Source organism: Papio anubis, chromosome 16, assembly GCF_008728515.1.
Source record: "Papio anubis isolate 15944 chromosome 16, Panubis1.0, whole genome shotgun sequence".
Taxonomy (NCBI): Eukaryota; Metazoa; Chordata; class Mammalia; order Primates; family Cercopithecidae; genus Papio; species Papio anubis.
The window spans coordinates 65121733-65134091 of record NC_044991.1 but is presented as its reverse complement, the minus strand read 5'-3'; the positions used below and the strand labels follow the sequence as shown (position 1 = coordinate 65134091).

General features: G+C 48.3%; 2 protein-coding genes across 2 annotated transcripts in view; one reads left to right on the top strand and one right to left on the bottom strand.

Moving 5' to 3' along the window:
* Positions 1 to 12359, top strand: part of TTI1 (TELO2 interacting protein 1) — a 104273-nt gene that overhangs the window by 81968 nt on the left and 9946 nt on the right. The gene's annotated exons all lie outside the window — the stretch shown is intronic.
* Positions 8901 to 12359, bottom strand: part of VSTM2L (V-set and transmembrane domain containing 2 like) — a 42422-nt gene continuing 38963 nt past the window's right edge. Inside the window, exon 4 of the mRNA XM_009216142.4 lies at positions 8901 to 10271. Within this exon, the coding sequence (XP_009214406.2) occupies positions 9999 to 10271 (273 nt within the window). The 3' untranslated portion in view covers positions 8901 to 9998. The remainder of the gene's footprint in view (positions 10272 to 12359) is intronic.

Here is a 12359-nt window from a genome sequence, read left to right as displayed (position 1 = left end):
CGTGATCCACCCGCCTCAGCCTCCCAAAGTGCTGGGATTACAGGCGTGAGCCACTGTGCCCTGCCTTTTTCTGTATTTTAACTTATGTGTCCAGCCACTGTATTGAATTTGTATTGCTTGTACTGGTTTTTCACCTGATTCCTCCCTCCCCCACCAGGTACATGGTATCTGCAGCCTCTATAAACTGCTGAAAGTGGTTTAAGGTCTGCAGTTGCTTATCAGAAGATAATGATTGTAGGCTGGGTGCTGTGGCTCACGCCTGTAATCCCAGCACTTTGGGAGGCCAAGATGGGCGGATCACTTGAGCTCAGGAGTTTGAGACCAGCCTGGCCAACATGGTGAAACCCCATCTCTACTAAAAATACAAAACTTAACCAGGCTTGGTGGCATGGGCCTGTAATCCCAGCTAACTCGGGAGGCTGAGGCAGGAGAATCACTTGAACCCGGGAGGTAGAAGTTGCAGTAAGCTGAGATTGTGCCACTGCACTCCAGCCTAGGTGACAGAGTGAGACCCTGTCTCAAAAAAAAAAAAGAAAAGAAAAGAAAAGATTGATTGTAAAGCAGATCCTCTGCAGTCAGAGTTGCAGTGGTCTGGGTTGTAAATCAGAACCGATAGCTCCATCAGTTAGGGAGTTTAGCCATAGGAATTTAAAAATTTGCCAGGCCAGCCAGACCCTCAACCCTCAACCCATAAGTAACTGTTTCCTTAATCTTTGGGGAGATCTTAGTTGAAGAAGGGGCGCATCACAAAGGGCGATAGGAAGAAAACTTCTAAATGCTCTCTCCTCTGCATCATCTTATAAAAAATTTTAAACATATATAAAAGTTGAAATAATTTGGTAGAATATTCTTATACTCATCATTTTGATTCTAAAATTAACATTTTCTGTATTCTGCACATACTATTATCAATGCATAGCTCTATCACATATCTATGCATATCTACTGCCCTCAAGTCATGTAAACATTTATCTTATTTTTGAAATACGCTTTGGAGAAGCACAAAAAATAAGTCTTTTTTTTTTTTTTTTTTTTTTTTTTTTTTGAGAGGGTGTCTTGCTCTGTCGCACAGAGTGCAATGGCATAATCTTGGCTCGCTGCAACCTCTGCCTCCCAGGTTCAAGCCATTCTTCCATCTCAGCCTCCCGAGTAGCTGGGATTACAGGCACCTGCCATCATGCCCAGCTAATTTTTGTATTTTTATAGAGACTGGATTTCACTATGTTGGCCAGGCTGGTCTTGAACTCCTGACCTCAGGTGATCCACCTGCCTTGGCCTCCCAAAGTGCTGGGATTATAGGCATGAGCCACTATGCCCAGTCAAGAAGTCTTAAAATAAGAGGGAGTACCAAGGAGGAGAATGTTGAGACAACATAGAAAGACATTGCTATAGGCCAGGCATGGTGGCTAACACTTATAATCCCAGCACTTTGGGAGGCTGAGGCAGGCAGATCACTTGAGCTCAGGAGTTTGAGACCAGCCTGGCCAACATGGTGAAACGCCAGGTGTGGTGGCAGGCACCTGTAATCCCAGCCTCTCAGGAGGCTGAGGCAGGAGAATGGCTTGAATCTGGGAGGTGGAAGTTGCAGTGAGCCAAGATCATGCCACTGCACTCCAGTCTAGGTGACAGGGTGACACTCTGTCTCAAAAAAAAAAAAAAAAGACACTGTCATAAATATGTAAGTTTTTCCTATGTTAATTTATGAATTTAACATGATCCCAACTAAAATGACAATTTTTTAAAAGTGGATAAGATTGGGCTGGGCGCGGTGGCTCACGCCTGTAATCCCAGCTCTTCTGGAGGCCAGGGCGGGCAGATCATGAGGTCAGGAGATCGAGACCATCCTGGCTAACATGGTGAAACCCCGTCTCTACGAAAAATACAAAAAATTAGCCGGGTGTGGTGGTGAGTGCCTGTAGTCCCAGCTGCTCCAGAGGCTGAGGCAGGAGAATGGCGTGAACCCGGGAGGTGGAGCTTGCAGTGAGCCGACATTGCGCCACTGCACTCCAGCCTGGGTGACAGAGCGAGACTCGGTCTCAAAAAAAAAAAAAAAAAAAAAAAGTGGATAAGATTATTCTAGTTCACATGGAAAAGCAAAGATGAATCCAGGCAAGTTGTGGAAATAAAAATTAAACAGAAAGTGAAGTCAAAAACAGCCTTAAAATGTATTAAAATAAGTTATAGGGCCGGGCGCGGTGGCTCAAGCCTATAATCCCAGCACTTTGGGAGGCCGAGACTGGCGGATCACGAGGTCAGGAAATCGAGACCATCCTGGCTAACACGGTGAAACCCCGTCTCTACTAAAAGATACAAAAATATAGCCGGGCGAGGTGGCAGGCACCTGTAGTCCCAGCTACTCGGGAGGCTGAGGCAGGAGAATGGCGTGAACCCAGGAGGCGGAGCTTGCAGTGAGCCAAGATCGGGCCACTGCACTCCAGCCTGGGCGACAGAGCGAGACTCTGTCTCAAAAAAATAAAATAAAATAATAAAATAAAATAAGTTATAAAACTATAATAATTTAAACAGTGTGGTACTGAACTATGAATGAGATCAAAGGAGTAGGAAAGAAAGTTGAGAAGTAGTCCATATATATGTGGGAGCTTGGAATATAATAATGGTAGCATTTCAAATCAGTGGGGGAAAAAATAAATCGTGCCAAGATGACATAGAAAAAGTTTAAAATCTAGAAAACAAAATTGGGTCCCCCCTCATACCTTAAAGCAATTTCAATTCCTGAAGGATCAAATTTACATTTATATAAATGAAAGGACACACAGAAATGATAAAATGGAAGATTAATATGTACAAACTACTTAATGATTAAAAATATTTACTTGACAAATACAAAAAGACCCTGTAAACAAAGCCAAAAGATTTAAAAAAAAGAAAAAAGTTTGCAATTCATCTCAGAAGGAACTCCTACAAATCAATAAGATGGCAATCAACAAGCCAGTGAAAAAGATTATGAGGTGTCAGTTCACAGAAAATGGAGCACATGTGGTTTGGTTTTTAAACAAGCAAAAAAATAGCCAATCTCACTCATAGGAGAAATGTAAATTGAAACCACTGTAAGATTCCATTTTAGGCTGGGCGCAGTGGCTCACGCCTGCAATCCCAGCACTTTGGGAGGCTGAGGTGGGCGGACCAACATGGAGAAACCCCATTTCTACTAAAAATACAAAATCAGCCAGGCATGGTGGCGCATGCCTGTAATCCTAGCTACTTGAAAGGCTGAGGCAGGAGAATCGCTTGAACCAGGGAGGCACATGTTGAGGGGAGCTGAGATTGTGCCATTGCACTCCAGCCTAGGCAACAAGAGCGAAACTCCGTCTCAAAAAAAAAAAAAAAAAAAGACTCCATTTTAACCAATAGAGAACTGCACCAACGTGTTTGATTCTGGGGTTGAAGAGACTGGGGGAGTCAGGGATTAGGTGCACATTCTCACATATATCTTGTAGGAGTGTAAATTGGCCCTACATCTGTAGAGAGTAATTTGGCAATATTGACCAAGATTTAAAATGCACAAGTCAGCCGGGTGCAGTGGTTCAAGCTCATAACAAGTTATTCTCATAACAAGAGTAATATTGTCCAATTACTCTTGGTCGATATTGCCAAATTGCCAAAGACCAGCCTGGGCAACATAGTAAGACCGCTTCTCTACAAAAAATCAAAAAATTAGCTGGGGATGGTGACACATGCCTATGGTCCCAGCTTCTCAGGAGGCTGAGGTGGGAGAACTGCTTGAGCCCAGGAAGTTGAGGTTGCAGTGAGCTGAGATTACACTGCTGCACTGTAGCCTGGGTGACGGGGCAAGACCCTGTCTCCCCAAAAAATTAAACGTTAAAAATGAAATGCACGACTCTTTGACCCAGCAATATAACTTCTAGATATTTATACCACAAACATATTTGCATATGTATGAACAGATTTATCATCTAGGAAATTCACTGCAACATTGTTTATAATAGGGCAAGATTGGAAACAAGCTGAATGTTCCTTATTTGGGGACTGGCTAAATGGATCATCATTCATCTATATAATGGGTGATATTAGTTTGGATGTTTGGCCCCTCCAAATCTCATGTCGAAATATCATCCCCAATGTGGGAGGTGGGGCCTGGTGGGAGGTGTTTGGGTCATGGGGGCAGATCTCTTATGAATGGCTTGGTGCTGTCCTTGCAATGGTGAGTTCCTGTGAAATCTGGGTGTTTAAAAATGTGTGACACCTCCCCACTCGCTCTCTCGCTCCTGCTCTTGCCACGTGATGTGCCTGCTTCTGCTTCGCCTTTAGCGGTGATTGGAAGCTTCCTGAGCCCCTCACGAGAAACCAAGATGATGTTGGTGCTATGCTTATAAACCCTGCAAAACTGTGAGCCAATTAAACCTCTTGTTTTTTTTATAAATCATCCAGTCTCGAGTATTTCTTTATGGCAATGCAAGATCAGCCTAATAAAATGGGATATTCTATAGCAATTAAAAAATCCACGTGGAACCATCACCAAGACGTATTGTCATCTTGGGGGTCACTAGTTGACTATAGGTGCTGGCAGGTGAGAGTCTGAAGGCCAAGACAGGGTCTGGACATCTGAACTTAAAACAAGCACCCCAGGCCCCGTGCTATTCTTATGCTGGGCACAAAAGGGAAAGTAGCCCACAGCTCCTCTGGAGGTGCACTGAGGTTTTTCTAAGCCTTCTGAGTAGGGCCTGGGGACTCCCTTTAAGAAATTCTCTCCCCGCAGCCGGGCACATTGGCTCACACCTGTAATCCCAGCACATTGGGAAGCCAAGGTGGGTGAATCACTTGAGGTCAGGAGTTCGAGACCACCCTGGCCAATATAGTGAAACCCTGGCTCTACTAAAAATACAAAAATTAGCTGGTTGTGGTGGTGCATGCCGGTAATCCCAGCTACTTGGGAGGCTGAGGCAGGAGAATCGCTTGAAACCGGGAAGTGGAAGTTGCTGTGAGCCAAGATTACACCATTCCACTGTAGCCTGGGTGTCACAGCAAGACTCCGTCTCAAAAACAAAAAAAAAAAAAAAAAAGAAATTCCCTCCCCCAGCCTCATGTTTCTCTACTGCTCCCATCTCCACCCTCGACCAGACTAGAGGACAAGCAAACTTTGCTCTGGCATCACATAAAAATCACAGCAATATTAATAGGAGCCAGAATTTCCTAAGCGTCTCCCCACGCCTGATGTGGGCACTGTGGTCAAGAGCATCTTGTTTCATTTAACAACTTTATTTGGATATCATTCACATCCCACACAGTTCACCCATTTAGAGTGTACATTCAATGGCTTTTTGTATATTCACACAGTTGTGCAACCATCACCACAATCAATTTTAGAACGTTTCCATCACCCCCAAAAGAAACTCATACCCATTAGCAGTCACTTCCCACTCTCCTGTCTCCTAGTCCCAGGCAATTACCAATCTGATTTCTGTCTCTGTGGATTTGCCTATTCTGGGCATTTCATATAAATGGAATCACACAATATGTGGTCTTTTGTGTCTGGCTGCTTTCACTTAGCACAGTGTTTTCAAGGCTCAGCCACAGTGTAGCATGTAGTGTCAGAATGTCACTCCTTTTTATTGCCAGATAATATTTCATTGTCTGGATATACCACTTTTTTTTTTTTTTTTTTTTTGAGACGGAGTCTCGCTCTGTCGCTAGGCTGGAGTGCAGTGGGGCAATCTCAGCTCACCGCAACCTCCAACTCCCTGGTTCATGCGATTCTCCTGCCTCAGCCTTCTTCTCCTTCCTGAGCCTCAGCGATTCTTCTCCTTCTGAGTAGCTGGGATTACAGGCATGCACCACCACATCCGGCTAATTTTTGTATTTTTAGTAGAGATGGGGTTTCACCATGTTGGCCAGGATAGTCTCGATCTCCTAACCTCATGATCCACCCACCTCGGCCTCCCAAAGTGCTGGCATTACAGGCCTGAGCCACCACACCCAGGCTGATATACCACATTTTATTTAGCCATCCATTATTTGATAGACATGGGGGTTGTTTCCATTTCTTGGCGATTAAGGATATTGCTGCTGTAAACATTCAGGCATGAGTTTTTATGTGGTCGTGTGTTTTCAGTCTTCCTGGGCTGATACCTAGGAGCGGAATTGCTCAGCCATTTGGTAACTCTCTGACTAACCTTGGGAGGAGCACCAGACTGTTTTCCAAAGCAGCTACATCCTTTTACATTCCCACCCACAGTGCATGAGGGTTCTAATGTCTCCACATCCTCGCCAGTCCGTGTTAGTGTCTGTCTTTTTTATTCCAGCCGTCCTTGTGTGTGTGAAGTGGTAACACATTGTGGTTTTGATTTGCACTTCCCCAGGAGCATCCCCGTGGTACAGAACAGGGAACTGAGGCTCAGAGAGGTGAAAAGCCCTGCCTGCGGCCATGGGGCAAAGATGGGCAGAAGCAGGATTCTAACCCAGCCACCTCCCTCTTCCTTTGTCTGTCTTCCCAGTGGAACAAGAAAAATCCCTCTAAGGAGGTTGGGGGGACCCCTCTATGGGAGTAAAATGGCCAGGGATGAGACATAGACCCTTGGGAGGGTTGGATGAAACCCTGTGGAATATCAGAACTTCCTGTGGAAAGCCCTTGACTAGTGCCTGGTGCATAGGAGGTGCTCAGAGCTGGTGAGTGTTGTTATCACTCTAGCATGACATAGATCCTCCCATACCCTCCTAGAGGGACCTGGGCCTTCCAGAGCTAGCCTTGTATTCTGGAAGAGACCATATTCATTGAGTACAGGCTAGCCAGTGGCCTGAGAGGACCACAGGTCATGGACCATCTATCCCTGGCATACCTGGATTCTGCTGCAGGTGCAGAGTCCCGCCTGCTTCATAGCCTGGTTAATATTCATGTCCTCATCCATCCATCATCCATCTATCCATCCATCCTCCAGCCCACCCTTCTCTGAACCTCATTGTCCTCATCTGAAGACAGAAGATGCAAGGCCTGCTTCAGGGCTACTGTGGTGATCAGCACAGGGCTGGGATACGGGGCCCAGGGCCAATGTCAGTCATCATTTCCACAGTTCCCAGTCCCCAAGGGGTGCCTGTGGTTTCTGCAGTTGCAGAGCAAGGACCAGATGGTCACTCTGGCTGTGAGGGCTTGACCTGAGAGCCCCAGGTGGACACATCCTCAGGCAGATTCTCAGCAGGACCATGGTGAGTGGGACCCTCAGCTGGAATAAGCCAAGGGGAATCAAGAGCCCAGGGTGTAGTATGGGATGGCAGGGACCGGGGAGCTGGTCCAGACCTGGCAGAAACAAGACAAACAGACTAAGGCTAAGGGAGGTCTGAGTTCAACAACTCTGTGACTTTGGGCAAGCTACTTAACCTCTCTGAGCCTGTTTCCTCAACTGTAATAAGGGGTTGTTGATACCTTATAAGAGAAAATGAGATCCCAAAGTAAAGTGCCTAAGCCTCTGACTCGATAAATCTACTAGGAGAACCTCAGGCTCGTGTGCACCAGGAGATCCGGACCAGTGTGCTCGTAGCAGTGTTGTTGGTAAGTCATAGTACCCAGTCGGGAACACACTCCAATTCTTGTCAGCAATACAATGGATAAATAAGTTGATAGATGGTGAGATAGTCATACAGTGAAATATTGTACAGCAATAAAAGTGAACAAATTACAGACACATGCAGCAACATAGATGAATCTCACAAATTGAGATGCGAGAAATACAGTATGATTCTGTGCATAGGCAGGTCAGACAATGGAGGAAACTCACATACATTGTTTAAAATGACATAGGCGGGGGAGAGCGGGGGAGAGCGGGGGAGGGGGAGAACAGTGGGAAAATAGCTAATGCATGCCAAGCTTAATACCCAGCTGATGGGTTGATAGGCGCAGCAAGCCACCATGGCACACATTCACCTGTGAAACACACCTGCACATCCTACACATGCACCCCGGAACTTCAAAAATAAAACGACATACACCTAGGTAGTAAGACTACAAAAAGAACATTAAGAATGGGATTACCGGCTGGGCACAGTGGCTCACACCTGTAATCCCAGCACTTTGGGAGGCTGAGGCAGGTGAATCATTTGAGGTCAGGAGTTTGAGACCAGCCTGACCAACATGGCGAAACCCCAGTTCTACTAAAAATACAAAAAAACAAAAACAAAAACAAAAAAAACTGCCAGGCACAGTGGCTCACGCTTGTAATCCCAGCACTTTGGGAGGCTGAGGCAGGCAGATCACGAGGTCAGGAGCTCGAGATCATCCCGGCTAACATGGCGAAACCCCGGCTCTAATAAAAATACAAAAAAATTAGCCAGGTGTGGTGGCACATGCCTATAGTCCCAGCTACTCGGGAGGCTGAGGCAGGAGAACCACTGGAACTTGGGAGATGGAGGTTGCAGTGAACCGAGATTGCACCACTGCACTCCAGCTTGGGTGGCAGAGTGAAACTCCGTCTCAAAAAAAAAAAAAAAAAAACCTTAAACGTCGGGACAGTGGCTGCCTCTAAGAGGGAGAAGGGATGAATGGAGGTGACACATGAGGCTTGGGGAGGTTCTCTTTTGGGGTGCTATGTTTGGTAGGTAGTGACTACACAAGTATTTGCTTTACATTATTTACAAAACTGTGTAAACATGTTTTATGCAGTCTTCTCTGTGGGTGATTATCTCAGAGGCAAAGAGTAATTCGAGTGCCTGGTAAAAGGATTGGAGCTGAACAAAAGCTGGTTGTCTCCCACCCTCTCCCTCTGCCCCCACTGGTCCTGTGCTCTGCACTGCGAAGCCAGGCGCTGCTTGGGGTGCAAAGCAGGAGAAAGATGCTGAGTGAGGCGTGGGTGTGAGCTAGCCACCTGCTTTCCCGCCTCCACCCCACACACCGCCCCCAGGCACAAATGCCCCAGAAAGACACTGCCCAGAGGTTTTTTTAAAACCGCTTTATTCAGGTTGGCTGGTAATCACGGACTGGATCATGTATACAGGGCACCCCACCCCTAGGCAAAGCCCTCGGCCTCTCCCACCTCCCCCACATCATCACTGAGCGGCAGCCAGAGGTGCGAGCCAATTCCAAGGGGAATTGGATCCAATAGAAATATTTACAAATAACCAGGGGGCAGGTGTCCCCCTGATAGGGAATCGTAAGGGAATTGAGTACCAGGGGGCCCTTGGCTCCCAACAGCCCCAGGCCCTGGGGTGGACTTGGCACAGGACCCAAGAGGGGGCTGGGGCATTGGGGGCCGGCAGAGGGGGACTCCTGGGAGAGCCTTGAAGACCCTCAAAGGGGTCCTGCTGGTGCAAAACTCTGCCTGGGGCCGTGGGTCCGAGGGGAAGGCCCCTCCCTTCTGACTTGCCTTGTGACAGGGCAGAGAATCCTGGATCCCCTGCATCCCTGGAGGGTCGCACAGGGAGCTGAAGAGGAAGGACCCGCCAGGAGGTGGTGGGGCGTCTCGCTGTTCCCGCAGGCCTCCGTGAGTGACCCTGCAGAGCCACTGCCCCAGAAGGGCCCTCCTGGGAACTCTGTTCCCTGGGTCTTCACCAGGGGAGAGGCCCTAGTTCTGCTCAGAAGACTCAAGTTCATATTCAGGGAGGGGTCACTGTCCACACCCCCAGGTCCAAGTGAGGGATGGTAGGAGGAGGGAGGTGAGGCTGGGGGCCCCGGCTCAGGACAGGATGGGAACAAGCAAGCAAAGCAAAACACTGGACTCCACAGAAGCTGGTGACAGGAAGGGGGTGGCCCCGGGCCCCAGCATGGTCCCCGCCCCAGTGTTCAGGGCGGACGGCCCCTTGGTGCCCAGGGCCACCTTCTCCGAGCCAGGTCACCACAGGGGTCTGAAAGGGCAGGGGTGGGTGGGGCTTACATGCTGAGCAAGGGGTGGTGGAAAGAGGGCCGACATGGTGGCCACAGGCGGCCTCGGGGATAGGGCGCGGCTGGACGCAGGCAGTCCGTCCCCAGTGGTCCGGCGGCTCCTCATGCACTCTGTACAGCGTGGGGGCGGGTGGGCAGGGGCAGGGGCATCAGTCTAGAGGCTGCAGGCCTCCTGGTCCACCGAGCGCTTCCTCAGCTCCTTGCCTGGCTTGGGGGGCGGCGGGGCGGGCGCGGCGGGAGGGGCTTCGGGCAGGTGCAGGACGGAGTTCTCCCCCGGCTGCACCCGCAGGTAGGCCTTGACCTTGTGGTGCCGGGCCTTGCCGTCGCTGAAGTCGATGACGCGGCACTCGTAGGTGCCTTCGTCCGTGGGCTTCACCCGAGACAGGCGCAGCTTGTGGGAGATGTTGCTGCCCACCACCTTGACCACCTGGGGGTGACAGAGAGACCGTGACCTGTCTGTCCCGTGACAGTGGGGGAGAAGAAGAGTACGGGGGGGTCCCAGGATCCTAGGACTAGAGCCCCCAGAAACACTCCCACAAGGGCCCACCGAGGTTTGCACAAGAGTGGGTTAAACAGCAAAAAAGTAAAAGCAACTGCCATGTCCATCCACAGACTGCAGAACTAAGCAGTGGTCTGTTCCCTGCATGAAGCACTGCAGAGTGGTCTGAAAGACGGAGCTAGAACTAGGCACGTGAGCTCAGTGGCAAACAGCAGAGGGAAAGCTCTCACTGCTGCCTGCCCCCAGGGGATGCCATTTATGTAAATTAACACAGAAACCTACTCTATACTGGTTTTGGGGTCTTCCGGGTGTGGAAGTTTAAAATAGACAGGAGGGAACACCAGGACCTCCTCACAGTGGTGGACCCTAGGGGAAGAACACAGGGGAGGAAGTGGACCTGGTGTAGACTACAAAGCAAAGTCTTCATTTAGTCTGAAAGTGTACATTTCCTAAAAAAAATAACAGAGGTGTCTGCAGTCCCAGCTACTACTCAGGAGGCTGAGGTGCGAGGACTGTTTGAGCCCAGGAGTTTGAGGCTTGCAGTGAGCCATGATCACACCACTGCACTCCAGCTTAGGTGACAGAGTGAGACCCGTATTTTAAAAACCAAACCAGGCCAAGTGTGGTGGCTCACGCCTGGAATCCCAGCACTTTGGGAGGCCAAGGCAGGCGGATCACTTGAAGTCAGGAGTTTGAGACCTGGGCATGTTGCCTGGGCAACATGGGGAAACCCTGTCTCTCCTAAAAATACAAATACTAGCCGGGGGTGTGGTGGTGCGTGCCTATAATCCCAGCTACTCGTGAGGCTGAGGCATGAAAATCACTTGAACAACCTGGGAGGCGGAGGTTGCAGTGAGCCGAGACTGCACCACTGCACTCCAGCCTGGGCGACAGTGCGAGACTCTGTCTCAAATAAATAAATAAATAAAATAAAATAACACAATAAAAAACAAAACAAAACAATATAAAGGCTGATGACAAATATATCGGGATGCTGATAACTATTTACTCTACTTGGGGGGAGCAAGGATGTTTGTTATATTCGTCTTTGTACTTTGACTTTTTGTTTTATTTGTTTGGGTTTTTACATTTCTGTTTTAAAATGGGAGTATCACTTATACAGAGTAAAGTGCACACAGCCCGAGGAAATGTTTCCTGTGTAACCACCATCCAGAACAAAGCATGGGACATTCGTGACCCCCTAGAGCACACCCTTCACTCAGCAATACTTCCCCCGCTGGGGTCCCCCGCTTTCTGACTTCTGTCACCATAGATAGTTTTTTTCTGTTTTGGAACTCTTGTATGTGTGGCTTCTTTCCTGTGCCTGGCTTTTTCGACACAACCTGTTATCGGTGAGATGTCTCCATGTTGCTGCCTGCATCTATTTGTTGGTTTGTTTGAGACAGAGTCTCCGTTGCCAAGCCTGGAGTGCAGTGGTGTGATCTCAGCTCACTGCAACCTCTACCTCCCAGTTCAAGCAGGTGTCATGCCTCAGCCTCCCCAGTAGCTGGAATTACAGGCACCCGCCACCATGTCCAGCTAATTTTTGTATTTTTAGTAGAGATGGGGTTTCACCATGTTGGCCAGGCTGGTCCCGAACTCCTGGCCTCAATTGATCAACCCACCTCAGCTTCCCGAAGTGCCAGGATTATAGGTGTGAGCCACCATGCCGGCCATCCATTTGTTCTTTTTCATTGCCGTGTAGTATTCCATCACATGCATACTGCACAATTGGTTTATGTGATCACCCATCAATGGACATTTGTGTGATTTCCAGATTAAAGCTCTTATGAATAAATCTGCCCTGAATATAAAGTAGCCGTGGGTGTTTTTTTCAATTAAAAAAGAAAAAGCAGACGGACAGTTATATAAGATACACCACTGCGGAAGCTGGCTGACGGGTACAGGGGACTTAATGACCTATTTTTGAAACTTTTCCTGAGCCTATGACTCAAAATAAAAAGGTATTTTAATTTTTTTTAAAAAAGAAGAAGAAGAAGAAGAAGAAGGAGTTGG